Source organism: Salvia splendens, chromosome 9 (genome assembly GCF_004379255.2).
Source record: "Salvia splendens isolate huo1 chromosome 9, SspV2, whole genome shotgun sequence".
Classification (NCBI taxonomy): Eukaryota; Viridiplantae; Streptophyta; class Magnoliopsida; order Lamiales; family Lamiaceae; genus Salvia; species Salvia splendens.
Genome location: NC_056040.1, coordinates 9019628 through 9039807, shown reverse-complemented (window position 1 = coordinate 9039807; position 20180 = coordinate 9019628). Strand labels below are relative to the sequence as shown.

The following is a 20180-nucleotide window of genomic DNA, read 5'->3' as shown; positions in this document are numbered from 1 at the left end:
GGGGGCTGATGTCAACAGGGTGTACAAATTATGTCAACTGGGGTGTACAAATTCTGATTGTTCGATGTCAACGGGGTGTACAGATTTGTAGGAAATGTTGACATTAGAAAAATCTCTTATATTAACCGTTGATTAATTGTATTAAGTGAGTAGGATTAAAGTTTGTATAGTTTGTATTATAGAGGGTTTGTAGTTTATCACACTGATAAGGCTCGTTTCATGCATTGGTTTTTGGTGATATTACATGCCTTTTTGGGGAGATAATGCACAAATTTGAGATTAAGTGTGCAGGCATTGGCTGGGTCAAGTAGATGCTGCAAATTGACCGAGCAGATGCAAAATGAACAGAAAATGAGTAAAAAGTGTCAAAAATCCGCTAGGTCAAGGTGAATTATCAGGAGGGCAGGTGTGTGAAAAATCTGCCGGACCCAGGAACACACACAAATTACCCGGGGCGGGAAAATGGAGCAGAAAAAAAGTGAAGAAAGGAGCAGATTTAAAAGATCATATTTTAAGGGTACAAACGTCAAATCATGAAGAGCATACCCTAGGGATTCGAGCTTGAAGCCTCCCTATATAAAGGGACCAACATGAATGAAGAAGGGAGCGCTTAACGCTATGGTAGTTAGGTGGGAAGTTCTCGGTAGCGCTTAACGCTACCATTCTCGTAGTTTAGGTAGGAAACTCTCATAGCGCCTAACGCCACCGCTTTCTTAGCTTAGTTTAGTTTAGTTGTTGATTTCTTAGCTTAGTTCAATGGTTTCGACGGTGGAATTGACGACTCCGACGCTGGATCCTTGCTTTCTTTACCGCTTTTGAGACGATGTAGTTAGATCTAGAGTTTCATCGGAGGAATTGACGACTCAGCCTTTGGATCTCGACCTATTTCTGGTTTTATGAAGCTTTGGTGTTTATTTCATGTTGATGATGCTATTTACTCATGTTTCTTGGATGCTTTTCGCAATTGGTGGCTTAAATGTTTAGATCCATGATGTTTACATGATTTCCAGTAGTTTAGAGGTTGAGATCTAGTTATTCACGTGCTCGATTTCTGAGATCTGTTAGTTTAGGTGATGCATGCAAGGTTAATCTGTGTTATTCCGCTTTCTGCTTGATCTAGGATAGTAGATCTGGCAGTTCTAGCTTGAATTTCGTGTTTACGTTTCGTTTTCGATGTTGGATTGTGGTGGATCTGAATCTGCGTTGGTGGATCTGAAGTTCTCTGTTTCTATTATGCATGATTATGGCTGTTTACTGTTCGATCTCGCATCTGCTAGACCCAGTAGCGTAGATCTGTTAGTTTATGCTTTAATTTCATGTTTAAATTTAGATCTGAGATTGCTCTGTTTTCATGGTGTTTAATGCTTTGTTTTGTTCTGTATTTCCCGTTGGATTCATGAAGAAGATGAAGTTTGCTGGTAGTTAGAATAAAATCTGCTTTAGTTTGTTAGTTGCAGCTTTCTTGTCAGTAGCTATTTAGGGGAATCTGCTCTGTTGCTTTTCTTACGCTCTGCTGTCTGGCTGTTTTAGGAAACTTATTTGCTTGACCCAGGAAATTTGGTGAATGATCTAAAGTTAATTTTCAGTTTCAAATCATGATTGCAATTACATTTGAAGCACCGCCAGTTCTCTGGATCCAGTAGATAGAATAGATTAGGTTTAAATTCTCAGGTCTAGTAGTTAAAACTCAGCCCTTAATGAATGCGTGGTAGCAGCCGATCACTTTTCCGTTTGTGTCGTAGAAACAATCTCGAGTAGGTCCCTAGTCTCTGTGGTTCGACCCCGCTCTTGCCGCTTATACTTTGTAATATTTGTTGCATTAGTGGGAAAATTATAAATCTTGTTGAAAGGAGGAACACGTGCACACGACACACGTGCAAAAATCCCTCCCTTCAAATGGCGCCGTTACCGGGGCATGACTTCTTATCCAAGGCATGACTTCTTTTGTCCAGACATGACTTCTTATCCAAGGTGTTTTCCAATGTTGAAAAAAATCAAGGCTGAAGTGGAGAAGGAAAGCTCTCCGATTACATGTGGCTTAAAGAATGCCTATGGGGCCAGGGAGTTTTCTTGTTCTTTCAATTTTAAGATTAATGGTTGCATATATGATCCTTGGATACTTTAGAAGATCATTTTGTAAATACTTTTAGTCGACTTTTAATTCTTGAAAATACTTATTAGTCGGTGTGCATTATTCAACTGAAAATCTGCATTATTAAATGACACGTGTCACCAATCTAACCGTCGGATGACAAAATCGTGGGGCTGCGATTAAAAAGAACAAAGAACAAAAGATACAAAAAGGAAATGAATACATCCCTATATATATATATTAAAATTCAATTTAAAATTCAATTAAACAAAAACATTTCCATAATATTAAAATTCATTAAAAAACCTAAATAATATTACAAATGACAAATAAAATAAAAACGACATAATTAAAATCCTAAAAATTTAAAATTACATAATTAAAATACTAAAAATAAAAAACCACTACTCGTTGTCGAATTTCGCCCACATGTGCTTGATTAGGTCTTCTTGTAGCTCAATGTGGGTTCGGGTATCGCGCATTGTGTGCCTTGTCTCGATCCTCTGGCCTACCGTCGTATGCACACCTCGGTGTGGGGGAGACCTCGCTGTTGAGCTTCCGGCTTCATCCTTGTCGTAGAAGCTAGCCGCCATCGGTCCTTCGTCGGCTATGATCATGTTGTGTAAGATAATACACGTGTACATGATGTCGGCGCTATTATTCACGTACCAGAGCCGAGCCGGGGCCTTCACAATGTTGAATTGGGCTTGAAGGACCCCAAAGGCTCTTTCGGCGTCTTTCCGCGCGGACTCTTGACGCTGCGCAAAAAGAACCCGTCTCGGGTCGTGCGGGTTGCTGAGAATCTTCACGAAAGTCGACCACCTTGGGTATATACCATCGGCGAGATAGTAACCCATGTGGTATGCATTTCTGTTGATGGTGAAGTCGATCGCCGGTGCTACACCATTCATCACATCATTGAAGAGTGGTGAAGAATAGAGCACGTTCAAGTCGTTGTTGGATCCGGTAACGCCGAAATATGCATGCCAAATCCATAGGCGGTATTCGGCGACCGCCTCAAGGATAAGTGTTGGGTCACCGCCTTTGTGACCGCTTAGGTGTTGCCCCCTCCAATCAATCGGGCAATTCTTCCACCTCCAATGCATGCAGTCAATGCTGCCAAGCATTCCGGGAAAGCCATGGACTGATTCGTGAAGACGAAGCAACCGTTGGCAATCATCGGTGATGGGTACCCGAAGGAATTTATCACCGAAAGCTGAACGAACGCCCTCGCAAAAAAATTTTAGACAAAGGATTCCAGTGGACTCACCGATATGCAAATACTCGTCGAAGAGGTCGGCTGTTTGTCCAGTAGCGAGTCGTCGGATGACACACGTACACTTCTGCAACGGCGTGATACTTTGCCGGCAGGCTGCATCTGGACCTGTTTGGAAGAATTCAACACGTGCGGACAATGTGTTGACAATTCGCATAAACAAGCGCTTTGACATGCGAAAACGGCGCCAGAAGTAATCTGCCGGAAACCGCGGCTAGTCGGCAAAGTAGTCGGGAACGAGCCTTTCGTGGGCTCCCTCCCGGTCACGATGGATGTAGCGGCGAGTTGATCTAGTTCGTTGAGGAGGAGGAGCGGGGGTATTCGCCGCGACATATGCTTCGTAAGCGGCACGATGTTGTTCGTAGTATTCTTGTTCTTCGCGCTCCGCTTCCGCCATAAGATGGGTAAAATCCATTTGAGGTTTTGAGTGAGAGATGAAGGTGTAGATAGTATGTATGAGAATTATGAATGAGAGATGATTTGATGTGATAAGTGGATGATGAATGTGTGTATTTATAGATGATTTTGGGGGAAAAAATAAAAAAAATCCAAAAAATTCAGAAAAATGGGTAAAAAACGGTCATATTTTTGGGAGTTGGAAAAAAATTTTTTATCGATTTTTAAAATTAAATACCGATTTTTTAAAAAAATATTCAAGGGCAACGGCTATGCCGTTGCCCAATCGCGTGCCGCCACGTCAGCTGCTCGCTGGCACGGACGTGCTCGATGCATCGAGCAGCGCCGTGCCAGCGACGGCGGAGCTCGTCCTTGCCAGCGGCACGGACTGACGGACGACGTCCGTCCACCGTTGCAGATGCTCTAATAAATTCCTAAGTATATGTTTAGAAGTATGGCACTAAAGTTGTCCTAAATACTTTTGCATATATGAGTGCAAAAGACGTAAATTCGCTACTCAATGGGTAGACGACACGTAATCACCCATTAATTCATATAGTATATTTTTTCATGTAAAAATTGATTTAGTTAAAAATAATTTATATGTTTAGCAGTTTAGTATGGTGCTAAAGTTTCCCTAAACACTTTTGCATATATGCGTGCAAAATACGTGATCCGTTATTCAATGGATAGCTGACACGTAATCAACCACTATTTCATACTCCATATATTTATTTTTTCATGTGAAAATTGATTCAGTTAAAAATAAAGAAATTTTAAAAATTTGAATGGATCGTTTTGAATTAAGCGATTATTTTTTCCATCTATAAATTCAATATCGTATGCACAACACAACTGCAACCGACCCTCTCATTCAAGACGTTCCTCCGATATATTGAGAGTGCGCATTTTGTTGTGATGCGACTCATGATAAAAAAAAAAAAAAACATGACCAACCCTAATAAAGATCTAGTTGAAAAAATTTGGCCATACTCCTCTACCACATTGTTGACGCGTATAATTGTGCAATTTTTATTTAAATTTAAATTATGCAGTTTTAATTATAGTGAACTTCATAGATGGTACTTGAGCTATGCATGTGGTTCTTGGACAAAGGAATATTATAAGTAGTCATTGAACTTCCAAAATCGTGTATGATGCACCTTTTTTTTTTTACCGTTGTTAACTTTGTATATTAGTAATTACTATATTTTTTCAAAATTACTAGTACATATTTAATGTGTATTTGACTATTTTCAATTCTTATTTAAGTAATATGGTGTGTGTATTTTTATAGTACAACTTTTGTTTTGTATTTAAAATGAATATTTTGTTACATTTTTAAATTTTGCAAAAATAACTTAAATTCTAATTGCATTTATAAATAAATTGTGTATACTATTTATTTTGTTAAAATAAAATATAAATATAAAATAAATATATTGAAAAAATAGAATTATGACAATGGAGTTGATTGAATAATAGTATAAATTCGGAACATCAAAATGTAAAGAAGTTTGATAAGCTCTAGTTAGACATCATCTATGTATTCCATTTTCTTTTCGACTTTATGGAGTTTCCTTTCCATTTTCCTTTTTTTTTTCTAAACGAAATATAAATAGGAATAAATTTGTTGATAGTTTTAATTATCATGGTTGGTAGTGAGTTGCATTAAAATGGAACATTTTTACAAGCAGAACTTCCAACTCAAAAACATAAATCTGAAATAGTAGGATATTATTGTAGACCCTTTTTTCTCGAAAACAGGACATGAAAATTACAAATGTGATAATCCATAAAGTATATACACTTTGCTCTTGCAAATTAGTATCTTCAATGTGAAAGGACAATAATATCAATTAGCGAAATAAGTTGAGCTTTAATTGGTGTGTGTGTGTGTTGGTTTAGGCTTACTAATAGGCATTCCAGATGTAATCTAACAGCATCCACAATAGCACGGACTAGCCAATAGCCTAGCATTAGGACTAACTAAAAACACATTCTGTCATGTCACTAGGACTTCCCACATCCTGCCACATCATTAGAACTTTCCACAGCCCAATAATAGGCTAGCACTAGGACTAACCGACGCCCTAGCCAAGCAAATAAATTGACAAATACGATTAATTCATTTTAATTGTTGGTGTTTATCAAATATTAAAAAATGAAGTGCAACGAGTTGTAAACATAGTGTATAAACAAAAAAAATAAAAAAATTGGCTAGCCGATCGGTGTCCGCGCAATAGCGGACTAGCGATCAACCAACTGTTTAAGTCCGCGGATGAGAGCTCGTTCTACTTCCGAACGTCCGTCGCGTTAGCCTAACAAAATAGTGGACCTCCCCACGCCCTAACTGCTAGTCCGTGCTCTGTCCGCTATTGCATATTCATTTATACCAATAATTTGGGATTTTAATTATTATAATAAAAAAGTTAATAGTCTTAATTTCACTTTCTCAAGTCTAATCTCCTTTTCTTGCCAAGTCACATTATCTGGTGCAGTGGTGCTTATGTATATTTTTATTTAACTATATTACAAATTCCATATAAATAGATTACTTTGAAATAAATTTGTCATTACTTTAGTTAGATTTGATACTTAATTTATAAAACGACTTATTTTTCGTAAATTATTTAAATTAATTGTACATGCAACATATGATTGGTTCAATAGTCTCACATTTTAATTTGTAGCATGTCAACAATTTTCTATAAACATGTTATTTTTTTAAAGAGTGAACTAATTAAATTCTAAAATTGTAGTATTAATAGTAGTACATGATATTTAAACTTTAAAAATATCCCCACACGTTTTTGGATTTTTATGTAATATTGCTGGAAAGATTTTTGCATCTTTTGGAATTTTTTTAAGTCCAAAATACAAAAATGCACAAATGTCTATTCTTATGTGACATAACAAATTAAAAAAAATAATACTAGTGTGTTTTTATAGGGTGAATGGAGTATACGATATCCTGAACAATCTTGATTAGTTAAATGGAGTTAATAATTAACAAGAGTCCGCCCATTTTGAGATTCAATTCAATTCAATTAATACTATGCATTAACTCTGCCAACTACCCATGATAAAGTTTTGCACAAATGCAGTAGTATAAAAATAGAAGTTGATCGTGATCTAGATTTACAGAAAAGTAATTGCTTCGAGGACGAGTGTCAGCCATATTTAATTGGAATCTTATCTACGTAATTCACAATATCTGTATCCTATTATGTCTAATTTCGTCCATATATTAATTCGAATAATTGGGGTTATTTTTTCGACCTTAATCCTAAACTTTTTTAATTTGGGCAAATATAAATTCAAATTGTATAAGGAACGTTGTGCATGTTTTTGCAATTATAATTATATTGGATTTATTTATTTATATGCGAATTTGTTCCCACGTATAGAAACAAACGTCTCTGAGACGATGGGTGGAAGTACATATATTTATATTTTCAAAATTTACTTTATTAAAAATAAGATTGCATATTTAAATAGAAAATAGTTCACCAATATATTTATGATCACTGATTTTTCCATTTTGTCGTGACCTTGGATTTTTGTAGGTCTCGCTTTCGCTGCTTCTTAAATCAGATAGATGGCATTTCAGGCAAATTTCTTCTATTCCTCACAGATAAAGAAAAAGAGAATATTTATTTTCCCATTAAGAAATAATATTGGAGTAGTATGTTTTACTACAATCAATTTGACCTGTGAAAAGCTAAAGCAGTTGTTTTTAATAGCTTCACACTCTCTATCATTTAGATTTGGGAATCATTAATTAAGAAAGATACTCCCTCCATCCCGAGCTACTAGCTCATTTCCTTTTCGGCTCGGAGATTAAGGAATGAGTGTATAGGAAAGTAAAAAATGACGGCTGTAGGTGAAATTTTTTACTAAAAATGGAAAGAGTGCAAGTAACTTGGGACGCCCAAAAAGGAAATAAGTGCGAGTAGTGCAGGACGGAGGGAGTACTATTTATCAAAATAAAATTTTAAAAAGTTTTAAATTTTTATCTATGAGACATTTTAAAAGATAAGTATTGAAGACAGCCATAAATTCTGGAACACGAATTTATTTTCTTGTTTTACTGGTCCTTAAATTTCTCATCTTCTCATTGCATGTAGAAATACACCTGTTTTTCTCCTTTGCCATTAAAAATGGAGCTGTCATCCCACATTTTTTAATATCTCCCCAATCCTAAATCTCCCATAAAACTCTGAGATAATAATTTACAGTCTCCAGTTCTTCAAATTCCTTCATCTTCAGAGAGGTAAGAATTTTACAGTTTCACCAATGCATATATTCAAATGTCAATGAAAATCCTGCCTTATTCACATATATTAACACCATTACAAACCAAAAGGGTTTTTGATTAGCCATTTTTAAAAATTAACAATACAAACAATCAACAATTCAATACCTTCATGTTATTCCTCTGTCTGCAGCTTTGTTGATCTTCCCCAATGGCCAAATGAATGATCAAGGCCCCAACAAAACTTAAGAAGATCAAACCGGAATCCAGGCTTCAACGCCGGAACTCAACAGGAGGCGCAGCTTTACTCTTCAGTGATCTAATCCCAATTCCAAATTATCTCAGAGCATCGATAGGCTCCTGCCACGACTTGTGCAAGTACGGCCACAGACGCGACTCCTTAGCCGAATCTGCAACAGCAGAAACAGAAATACGAGACCACAGGCGAAATACAAAACAAAAAACATGGCTACATCTACATCATTAATTAAGGACTCAACCTCAAAAAACAGAGCTACATCAGCAACTAAGAACTCACTTGCCAAAAAACATGAAACCTCAAAAAGCGCCAGGTCGAAACAACGAGAGCAAGATATTCAATACGCTGCCTCATACATCTCTTCCAGAATCATCAAGGACTAGACGAAGTAAGAGCTTCCCCGCTAAGAAGGTTCCAAAGGCCAAATCTGAGGAACTTCTACAAGGTTCCGAACTTGTGATCAAACCATTGAAGAGAAGATCATACACATTGTTGAAACAAATGATCATAACCAAAACCAAAACCAAGACGAGGATGTTGATGATCAGGCAATTGATTCAGCAATAACTGATGATTGTTGTTCAACAAAGATGGAATTGAAGGAAGGAGTTGTTGAAGCAGAAAACAAAGAAGGTGGAGACAGATGGAAGGAGATAAGATTGAGGAGAGTTGTTTCAGAAGGGGATTCTGATCATACGAAAAAGGAATGCATGAGAGTAGTGTTTATGGGTAAGAATAAGGTGAAGGCTCTTGTTGATAGCTTTGAAACCCTCATGACTACCACTCGAGATTCCAGGGACTCCACAGAATCTTCGAGTTCATCATAAATGTACACAATGTATGAAAAAAGGGTTATATTATATTATATGATATAATAATCATATGTAAAACTATTTCTTGATAATAAATGGATTCCCAAATGGACAAGATATGGTCCTAGTGTCTAGTGTTATATCCCTAATAAGTACACAATTATACAGAATTCATCAGATCACACACACACACATATATGCATATGGTCATTATGCACAATGATTTTCTGGGACATGATTTCATACTTCTTGTACATCTTTAGTGAGTTGAGCCTTACAGGGCTTATCAAAACTTTTCTACAAAATAGCAATACAATACATGTCAAAAATCAATGATTCTTAGTGCTTGGGCTATCAATAACAAGTGGACCATTCCAAATATTCATACAGCAAGTTGAGCTAAATTCTAAATATATTAATAAATGATATATCTCCCTATATATATATATTAATATACTCATCCAAATTCTTGTACTACTAATCATATCAAACAATATTCTGATTCTTTCTCCAAGAACTAGGGGTGAGCAAAAAAACCGGAAACCGAATATCCGAACCGAACCAAACCGAAATTTTGAAATTCGGTTCGGTTTTGAAAATACAAAAATTTCGGTTTTTCAGTTCGGTTCGGGCGAAGAAAAAAACCGAAAAACCGAATAACCGAATTATATATATATTCTATTAATTTAATATATTATATTATATATAATATATAGTATATTCTTTTAATAAATTCTACTATATTATATATATTATATGTATTATTAATTTTATATTATATATAAATATTCTATTAGTATATATAAAATAAAAATAAATTACACACACATATATATTAATATTATATTTATTTTTTCTGGTTTTTCGGTTTTGTTCGGGTTTTTCGGGTTTTTAAGTTTGGTTTTCGGTTTTTCGGTTTTGGTTTTTCGGTTTTTCGGTTTTGGTTTTTCGGTTTTTCGGGTTCGGTTCGGTTTGGATTTTGAACTAAATTCGGTTTTTCGGTTTTGGTTCGGTTTTGACAAAAAACCGAACCGAAACCCGAATGCACACCCCTACCAAGAACCATGGAACTCTCATGGGAGTCAAGTGTCGAAGAATCCATCAATGCCATCTATCTTCTCTTCTCAGCCTACTTAGTCTTTGTCATGCAACTCGGCTTCGCCATGCTGTGTGCGGGCTCTGTTCGGGCCAAGAACGCCATGAACATCTTGCTCACAAACGTGGTCGATGCTGCCGTTGGAAGCCTTTCCTACTTCTTGTTCGGGTTTGCCTTCGCCTTCGGGGAGGGCCCGAGTAAGAACCCATTCATTGGGACAAGCTACTTCGCCCTAAAAGACGTCCCAACGGCCTCGTACGACTACAGCTTCTTCCTCTACCAGTGGGCTTTTTCCATTGCCGTGGCTGGTATAACTAGCGGTTCCATTGCTGAGAGGACTCAGTTTGGCGCCTAATTGATTTTCTCATTATTTCTCTCGGGCTTTGTCTATCCTGTAGTGGCCCATTGGGTTTGGTCATCTAGTGGGTGGCTAAGCCCAAACTCAAGCCTGCGGCTGTTCGGATCGGGGGCTATTGACTTTGCCGGAAGCGGTGCGGTCCATTTGGTGGGCGGGATCGCCTGGCTCTGTGGCTGCATCATCGAGGGCCCAAGAGTGGGGCGGTTCGATGCATTCGGAAAGTCTGTGATCATGCGTGGGCATAATGCAACCCTAGTGGTTCTCGGCACATTCCTATTATGGATCGGTTGGTTCGGGTTCAACCCGGGCTAGTTCAACAAGATACTTGTGGCCTACCCAACCACCATCGACCAGGGGCACTGGACCTCAGTGGGGCGCACGGCAGTCACCACCATGCTGGCCGGTTCCACTGCTGGGATAGTCACGTTGTTTGGGCGGCGGATGCTGGCGGGCCACTGGGAGCCTTGGCCGTCTGCAACGGCGTCCTGGGCGGGTTTGTGGCCATCACGTCAGGCTGCGCTGTGGTGGAGCCGTGGGCCGCGATCGTCTGTGGGTTCTTCGCCGCCTGGGTTCTGATTGGGCTCAACGTGCTGGCTTTAAAGCTCAAGATTGATGACCCACTTGAGGCAGCGCAGCTACATGGCGGGTGCTGAGCGTGGGGGCTGATCTTCACGGGGCTCTTCGCGAAGGAGGAGTTTGTGGTGCAGGCGTACGATGCGGGGCTGACTGGGGCGCAGGGACGGGCATATGGGCTGCTGGTTGGGGGCTCAGCTGGTGGAACTGGTGGTGATATTGGTGTGGGTAAGTGTGACAATGGGGCCACTGTTTTACTTGCTGCATTGGCTTAGGATCTTGAGAATTTCCATTGATGAAGAAGTTGCAGGGCTTGATATATCCAGTCATGGAGGGTATGCCTATAATGCTCATGAAGAAGAAGATACTGCTCCTAGGTTTTATGGAGAGTATGTGAGAATGCATAATAATTCTTAGTTTCTGTACATGTATATGGTCTACGTGTAATTCTCTTTTCTGTGATTATGATTTGTATGCAAATGTACAGTAAAACATTTGTTGGATGTTTCTTAAGAAAACATATCCAGATTTGAAAATTCTAGAGGCATATTCATATCCTTTCCACACTATATAAAAATGAATAATAACTTATTCGAATCTAAAGAGGGGGAGGAGGCGGATCTGAAGACAGCAGTTGGGTCAGTGACTGTTATATCAGAGGCAATCTTCTCAAAAACTTGCTTCATCATTTGATGATTTGCCTCCATGATCTGTGTTTTCCTGCATGCTCTCCTCTAGGCGCTTCTGATTTGCTTCCATCATTCCTAAGTTCAGAATTTTTTGCTAAAAGAGATGTATCAATGGAAGAATTTCATTTAGCAGGTCGGAGCACATTATTGAGCCTAGCTACATATCCAGCGCTGTTCGTGTAGCTACATGCACTCCATCAAGAGTTTGGATGTCATCATCTTTGTTATAGGATGCAATCTGCTTCTTATTCTAAAATAAACAGATATATCAAGTATATGAATGATACTCATTTATCTATACAAATTGGGAAAGATGAATGAAAGAATGCATACAAAAGATATCATCAACAACAACAACTAAAAGCTAGCTTCAACTGCTCCAGTAACTCAAATTAATATAGGATTTCAAAAGGCAACAAAATCCATGCATAACTGTGGGTTTATAAATGAACATATAAAAGTGTGCCAGGAATTTACCAGATCATACACAGGCCAACTTCTTGTCTCCATGGGAAAGCACTACGCTGTTGCCACTGTGTTCATCCGTATACTCATCCTCAAATACTTTGCCAGGACAAAAGAAGCAATAGCAAATCATAAGGACATCGGATTAAGTTTCAAGCATATGTGATCAACAGTTTATAACTCAAAGAAGCAACATATGAAACAGAGCAATCTTATTCCATAAACTAATTTTCCAGAAACCAGAGAACCGTTATTTCACCAGAAACTGATGGTCAATGCAAAGGAAAATATGCTAATTACATTGGTTTTATGTGAGCGTGATGATTGCTATTGCTTGCCAGAGATTTCCTTACTGTCAAGTAATTGAATTTGTATTTCCTGGAACTGCCCCAAATTAAGCTCACTTGGCGATTTATGTCGACCTTGGGCCACTGAAGGGATTATACCTTCAAAGTAACCGTTGAAGGGGTCAGATCAGAGGTTCCATAGCTCCTGCAATATCTTCGGTCATTTGTTCACAAAATCCCTAATTGAATAAGACGATGAAAAGATAGCTGCATAGCAACACTAACAATATTTCTACCAAAGTGCTCCTTGTGCTAAGGTGATCATCATTACTAAATTTGAAACCCCTCCCCTTGATCCAAAATGTGAATGAGAAAACTCAAATTCCTGCCAAAGTAACTGCGACATAGAATACAAACGCAACATCGCCGGAAAAGTAAGAAACCAATTTCGGAATTCGCGGATTACATCAATAGGTTGAAAGATTGAGAAAAAAAATTTAAAAATACACATGCACAGAGCAAGGTCCAATATAGGCATATAGCAACGGCGAATTACTAATTGAAGCAAAAGAAATACAGCCTTTCAAAACTCAAAAGCATAACATTACATTTCCAATCCAACCACGGAAAAATTAAACCAGAAAAAATATTAGGAAGGAAAATGGAGAGAGAGAAACAGATTTTGCTTACGGCTTTCTCACCATGATGGCCTGGTGGCGCCTGCAAGTTTCCCATTTGAGCAATAGGCTATCAGAAATTCAGCATCGCGCCGCCATTGCAAGCTCAGAATCGAGGCGGCGCCCGCATTTCCAACCGCGACTGTCCGCTGAAAGCCGGACATGGCGGCGGTTTTTCCGGCTGGAATAATGTGCAATTTTGGCGCGAGCGAGTGGCAACGATCAATTTTTTTATTTTCATTAATTTTTATTACTCCTAACTTTTCTTTAATTTTAATGAATAGTAGTATTATTTTTTTTCTGATGAGTCCAAATTAAAATTTATTTTTGATTTTTTTTTTCAAAAATGCATATTCCCATTAATTTCGTCCCACATTCGCACAAAAATTTGCCTCATTCCTCCATCTCTCCTTTATTTCTCCCATTTCTCTATGGATTCCAGCTAAAGATCTTAAGTTCATCAAGGATGAGGAAATTATCATCGAGGTGGCAATTAGGTATTACTACAAGTTTACAATAATTGGAAAGATAGAGCATAGAGAAGTGTTGTTGAAGCTGCGCCACCTAGACCTATCCAACGTCGGATCTAGCTCGGGAGTTACCCGCGACATCCCATCTCAAGTTGCACCGCCTCAATCAAATAGCTCACTTTCAAAGTCTTACGTATTTTGCAAATGAACAATCAAACTATGACATTTCTGAAAGAAATCTGTCCAAAATTCATGCAGATAATAAACTGTAAACATGCACAATTATGAACACTTAGCCCGATAGGTTTGGCCTTCCAAACATCAGAACCAAATTGGAAGAGAGTGAAAGAGACTTCACATGACTTCATCCCGAAATTGAGTCAGTTGAAAATAAATTAAGTCCCATGTCCCTTCTTCTGCAAATCTTCCCTGGATTCCTGAATGTTTTTTAAGAAAATAAATTTAGATCCTCGCACATAAAAAATAACACAATGTATAACTATTTCAAAAGCATTAAGCTAATGAGTTAATTCAGTTAGTAGCATTCTACTTTTAAGTCTTGCCAGTAATCAACGCAATTAAGGCCTCCGTGAATCACCAACTCACGAGGTTGGGATGCAAATTTTGAAGGAAATCATCTCCTAACAAAGATTAACTTACTCCAAACTAAGGCAGAGGAGGTGGAGCCGAGGAGGTCAGTGATTGAGCTATATCAGAGGCTAGCTTCTCAAAAACCCGCTGCATCATCAGTTGATTCGTCTCCACAATCTGTGTGTTTGCCTTTATGATCTCCTCTAGCCGCTTCTGATTCGCCTCCAGACTCCACACTTTATCTTCCATCAATTGTATAGCAGTTCGTGCGCTATGAAGTTCACTCCTAAGCTCAGCATTTGCTGCTATAAGAGACGCAGCATCAGATGGTTGGAGGCTATCTCTATGTCCGGATGGAACTTGGTTGCTTGCATCTTGGTTATCTGATCCACTTTGCTTGTCATTCTAAAACAAACACATACATCAGCAAACAGATAATGATTTTACATTACAAATTGGAAAAACAAAAATGGAGAATGCCTATACATTGGCTGTCTCGTCACTTTCTCCTTGACATCTTTCTGAGGTATTTGTTACATTAGGATCATCAATACCATCTTCTTCTCCGGGCCTATTGTCCTATAAATAATGTGCATGCATAGTCAAATTGAATCGAGAAGAAATTGAATGAAGTCAGAGATTCAATGCTTACAGTGTATTGCGACAAAGACTTTCGTGAGTTTAACAAGGAAAGTTTCTGTAACAAATAGTTAAAAACAAAAATGCATTAAATAAAACAGTAGAAAGTATGTTTGAACTTGAAAACACGGCATTTTACCTTGAAAGTCTCTGACTCAAACAGTATACACATATACACCCAATCTGCTTCACTTTTACAAAACTCCTCCGGTACATGTTTCAACCGATCCTCCCAAGGCAAGTCTGTAAGAGTTTTGTAATGTATGTGCATCTTTTGGCGGTACCTGCTATATTGTTTACCCATTAATCTATCGGTCTCTTTTTTCACAGAATCGGGTCCTAGGCTGAAGTCAACCAAAAATGCAGCCTACATGGAAAAACTAAAACAATCAGCTATTTGTTAGCATATTGGATAGTATTAAATTAACTGATTAGTAACTGTCAGAATTTACTGACCTCCAACTGCTGAAAGATTGGTCGTTTTTGCTCATCCTTTACCTTCTTCCAACCCTGGACTTGTAATGGTGCATGTTTCTTTACAGCTATACCAAGCTCTTTCATAAACAACGATGCATACTTCCCTACAGGATGACCATTATGAAATAAAACAGGAATTTTGTCCTTCTCCTTTAAGCATTTATGAAGCCTGTCAGCATGTGTTAATCGTTTATCTAAACCTTGTTCTTCGCTAGGTGCTGCATGATAGAAATAAGTGTTATATCCCTGAACAGCATGATTACTAATACATGAACTACTCCTTCAGAAAAAGTCAAAGGTGGCGAACCATCATATGCGTTCTTTGCCAAAGATGATCTCCCAACGATAGGTATGCCAATAACAGTGTGGTCCTCAATCAGTTTAGGAGGAATTTCTATATGTCAATTTCAAATAAATGGTTAGATAGATGCAACTAATAAAATTCACAAAAAAAACAACAAAGCTAGCCTAAGGATATAAATTTTATGTTGTGGTTAAATCAATAGGTCTGCAACTTAAAAATGAAAACTTAAGTATCCAAAAGTTCAGCAGATAAATAAGTTACAGTGTCCAACACTAAGAATTCCAAGTAATAGGCTCTCAGAAAATTGGCAAGTCCATGGAGCACTTAAAATTGATGAGGAAGGGTATCATAAAAGTCATTTATTTCACCATAAGTTCAGCTCATTGGCTACGATATAAAAATGGTAAAAGAAGACTACTCGGATTTTAAAAGATCATTTTAGATTCACTTAGGCTTTATGATTCTAGGGAAATTTAATACTTTCAAAGAAAAAATAAAACTTCAAGCTTGAGATCATTTACCATCTAGACACGCTGAGTTCTTGTTTCCAGGTGAAGGCATATCAATGATTCCGCCAGGTTCATGCATATAGTCCTCACCAGATACTTTCCAGGACAAAACAAGCAACATATTGGTGAGATGCATAATCATCAATTCATCATGTACTCCATCCGTCCTCAAAAAATAGACTAGTTTTACCATTTTGGGTCGTTCCCAAAATTAGACCAAGTCTAAATATAGAAAGTTTTAAACCAATTACACACCACTAATAATGTGGATCCCATAATCCACTATCACTACTTCCACTATCTTTTCCCTCTCTTACTTATTTCTATCCCTCTTACTTTACCATTTGCACATTAAAATCCGTGTCATTAAACGTTTGTTTATTTTTTGAGGATGGAGGGAGTATATGTATCTACACATTACGATCCAAAGTCCTAAAGTAGCATAAGCCTATGAAACAGAAAAATCAAGAAATTACAAAAGGAACTTGATGAATTGATGATTATGCATCTCATCCATATGAGATTATCTTTTTTCTATTCCCCAATATCTTCCCTTCAAATATATTTTTCCAGAAAACAGAGAACTAATACGACAATCCAAGCCATTTCCATCCTGAATATAAAATGCTTAGTTCAAAAACTTAATCACCTTCAATGTTATGGGAGTGTGATGGTTGCTGATCAGAGATTCCCATACAGTCAAGTAATTGAGTTTCTATTTGCTGGAAATATCCTAAATGAAGATCAGCCTCGGCTAACAAATTTGCCTCAATCTTGGGTTGCAAAAGGCTTGAGTTTGAAGTAACCATTGAGGGGGTGAACGTATTCATAGTCCTGGACGAAACTACGTTGCTTCTTTTGCACTAATGTGTACCTAAAGTGATCATTAACAATTAACATCAATCCTTTACCTGAATCCTAAATGCGAACAAAAAAAAAACTAATTCCAACAAAAGCAAATGCCACAGAAAATACAAACACAGCCACCGTGCAAAATAAGCATAATTCATCTTCCACTCCTAAGAAGGGCCATATCATCAAAAATGTCTCTCTGCTTATCTCTCCACCTATCAACAGCCCAATAGATATCTAACCAGCAAGCAAGAAGCAAACGAGACTACTGTGAACAATATCTTACATATGAGCACAACTGCTTGACATTGAGAAAGTGAAATATTGCTTCACACTAACACCAATGCCACCACATATGTCCCAACGTTTAGCCTAAACATAGATACTTGGAAGCGTATCAATGGATTTCAATTTGTACGATTGAAAGCTCTAGAACCTACATTGGTAAAAACAAAACTTATCATCATATGACCATATACAATAATGCTACAAACAAAGATCAACAATTGCTCTAAGTGTTGAATAAAACAAAGAGGTCATACAGTAACATAATTGCCAAAAATGGAGTGTCAATCAATACATTTTTTTTATCACTCAACACGAAAATAAACAAATTGCGTATGAATCTCTTGAAGTATACAGATTTAATTATCAGATAAAGAAGAATCCCTGAATTACAAGGGCAGCAATTCACCACTCCAGTCGTGAGATAAAATAGACACATAACCGACTGTGGATGAACACTTCCAATACGTTACACTTGCGATCAACCTGGTTGATCCCTAGGTCAAACAATTACATAAAGGAATAATGGATTCACCGATATCCTGAGAGTTAGGAGCCAATTAAAAGAAAAATAAACTGTATAAAAACTCATGAGACGCGAAATGCACATGCCACAATGCGAGCAAACAAACCCAGACTTTCAAGAACACAGCGACAAAATAATAGTCTAAGTGATGGAAAGCAAATGTAATTGAGAGAGAAGGGTTTTGTAGGGTACTCTGCTATGTTCCTGGACATCAGTCGGGAGAGAGAGGGGAGAAATTTGCAGAGTACTCTGCTATTTTCCTGGATATCAGTCGGGAGAGAGGGGGGAGGAATTTCAGAGGATTTCACAATTGGTCCCAAACAAATGAGTTTCTCATATTTTAGGTCCCTGAACTCAAAAAAATATCGCTACAGATCTCTAAAAAATAATTAATACATTTAAGGTACTTTTTCATTTATTCTTTCCTATTTTGCCTTTGGACTCCTTAACATATCTCCCATCCAACGAGAGCATGCATTTTTTTTAGTATATTAGTATATGCCCAAAAAAAATACTTCATTCCCCCCACAATAATTGTCACTCTTATTATGAGCATGATTTAAAAAAAATATAAAGAAAAATTGATTGGAAAAGTAAGTGAAATGTGAGACTCACTTTTTTATATCTGTTTTATAATAAAATGTGAGTGAAGTGAGTTAGTGGAATATGTGACCTACTTACCATTAATGGTAAAAATTAAGTGTGACAATTATTGTGGGACGGACCGTAATGGAAAAGAGTGACAAATATTGTGGGCCGGAGAGAGTATATTGTTGTGCATTCTTATTGTAGGGTAAAGTACGAGAGAGAATAATGTAGAGAAAAATCTTAACTAAATTATTCTCTTTCTTTACACTCTCACCACTCTAACTATTTATTATTATTTTTATAAAACGAGTGCAGAAAAGAAGTGTGACAAACTTTTCGGGACGGAGGGAGTATCTTTTAAAGACATGAAAATTGAGACGTTATTACTAGCATTTGAATTTTTTTTAAAAATAACCATAATTAAGGACGCAAAAGAAAGCGTCCTTAAATTGATGACAAATTATCATAGTCTTTTGTTTTTTAAGGACACTTCTATTTCACATAACATCCATCTATCGGATAACGCCCGAAATTGAGTCGCTTAAAAAGAAATTGAGTCCCTTGTCCCTTCTTACTCCAAGCTAAGACGAAGGAGGTGGTGGAGCCGAGGAGGTCATTGATTGGGCTATATCACAGGCTAACTTCTCAAAAACCCACGAGGAGGTCCTTGATTGGGCTATATCACAGGCTAACTTCTCAAAAACCCACGAGGAGGTCATTGATTGGGCTATATCACAGGCTAACTTCTCAAAAACCCACGGCTGTTGGAATAATTGAGTGAACAATTACATAAACCTCTCTATGATGATTAACGAAGAACAACGGAGAAAGAGCATAAACTGTAGAGCGGAAGCGTACCTTGATCCATAATGAATTGAGCAGCGGAATTGCTTTGTACCGGCTATGGATCTTCCAAACGATCAGACACGTCATTCACAATAGTCTGCCGAGAGAATACAGATATATTGAACGTTATTCTGACGTCTGGGGACCATAACCCTAGTTTATATTTACATAAAATATAAACCCCTTTATTTTCTATTCGGTCCCTCATCAAAAAGAAAATCACATATGGTATCTACACTTATTTCCATAACAAATAAATACAGTTTTAGCCCAAACTTTAATCTTTATAGGATCACTTTAATTGGGCAACTGAAAGATAGTCATACACATTAAATTAGTCATGTGGAAACCCAAATTTTTATCAATCTCCCACCTGGGCAACACATGACACCAAATAAATGTGTACAAACCGAATAAGCGCTCAAATATGCTATCACATAGTGTATTTCCGAACAATCTTATTGTCAACCATATCGGCATAGGACTAAAGAGGCAGTCACCATATTTTTTCATGATTAAACTCATCACTAATCACATATGCAAACATAATCAACAACAGAGCAATTATGGAGTGTAACATGAAAATTTCATGCAAGGTGATCATACATGCCTATTTCCAACTGGTCCTCCCAATCCTTAGTGAGATCAAACCAGAACCAAATTACAAAAGTAATGGACAAAACATAATACTTTATTTCTGCAGAGAATAACATGAGTTTATAACTTCATGTTCAAAACACAATATAGAGCAATAACTAAAACTACTCCCACTGAACGAAAGTACCCTTAAACAACATAACACCCATTTGGGTTACATGCCCATGAAAGACCTTGGGTGATAGTCTCTTAATGAGC

The 20180-nt window shown here is 37.5% G+C and overlaps 1 protein-coding gene, 1 long non-coding RNA gene and 1 pseudogene across 3 annotated transcripts; 1 reads left to right on the top strand and 2 right to left on the bottom strand.

The window, feature by feature from the left end:
* Positions 1–8070: 8070 nt before the first annotated feature.
* On the bottom strand, positions 8071–8700 carry LOC121747911. The gene is made up of 2 exons (XR_006039371.1): positions 8561–8700; positions 8071–8432 (listed from the first exon to the last, which is right to left on the bottom strand). It is a non-coding gene; the product is annotated as an uncharacterized LOC121747911 (long non-coding RNA).
* Positions 8701–10049: 1349 nt separating this feature from the next.
* LOC121747909 lies at positions 10050–12280 on the top strand (annotated as a pseudogene).
* Positions 12281–13904: 1624 nt separating this feature from the next.
* On the bottom strand, positions 13905–18218 carry LOC121747910. Of its 2 annotated transcripts, XM_042142064.1 has the most exons (11): positions 18084–18218; positions 17367–17516; positions 16878–17102; positions 16241–16324; positions 15723–15809; positions 15395–15633; positions 15078–15305; positions 14952–14996; positions 14786–14878; positions 14369–14704; positions 13905–14145 (listed from the first exon to the last, which is right to left on the bottom strand). In XM_042142064.1, the coding sequence occupies exons 3-10, from the start codon at positions 17056–17058 to the stop codon at positions 14375–14377; spliced, it is 1287 nt and encodes a 428-aa protein (XP_041997998.1). In that variant the 5' UTR covers positions 17059–17102; positions 17367–17516; positions 18084–18218; the 3' UTR covers positions 13905–14145; positions 14369–14374. The 2 variants fall into 2 exon arrangements, with proteins under 2 accessions (XP_041997998.1, XP_041997999.1); XM_042142065.1 differs by lacking the exon at positions 17367–17516 and having other exon boundaries at positions 18084–18215.
* Positions 18219–20180: the final 1962 nt, after the last annotated feature.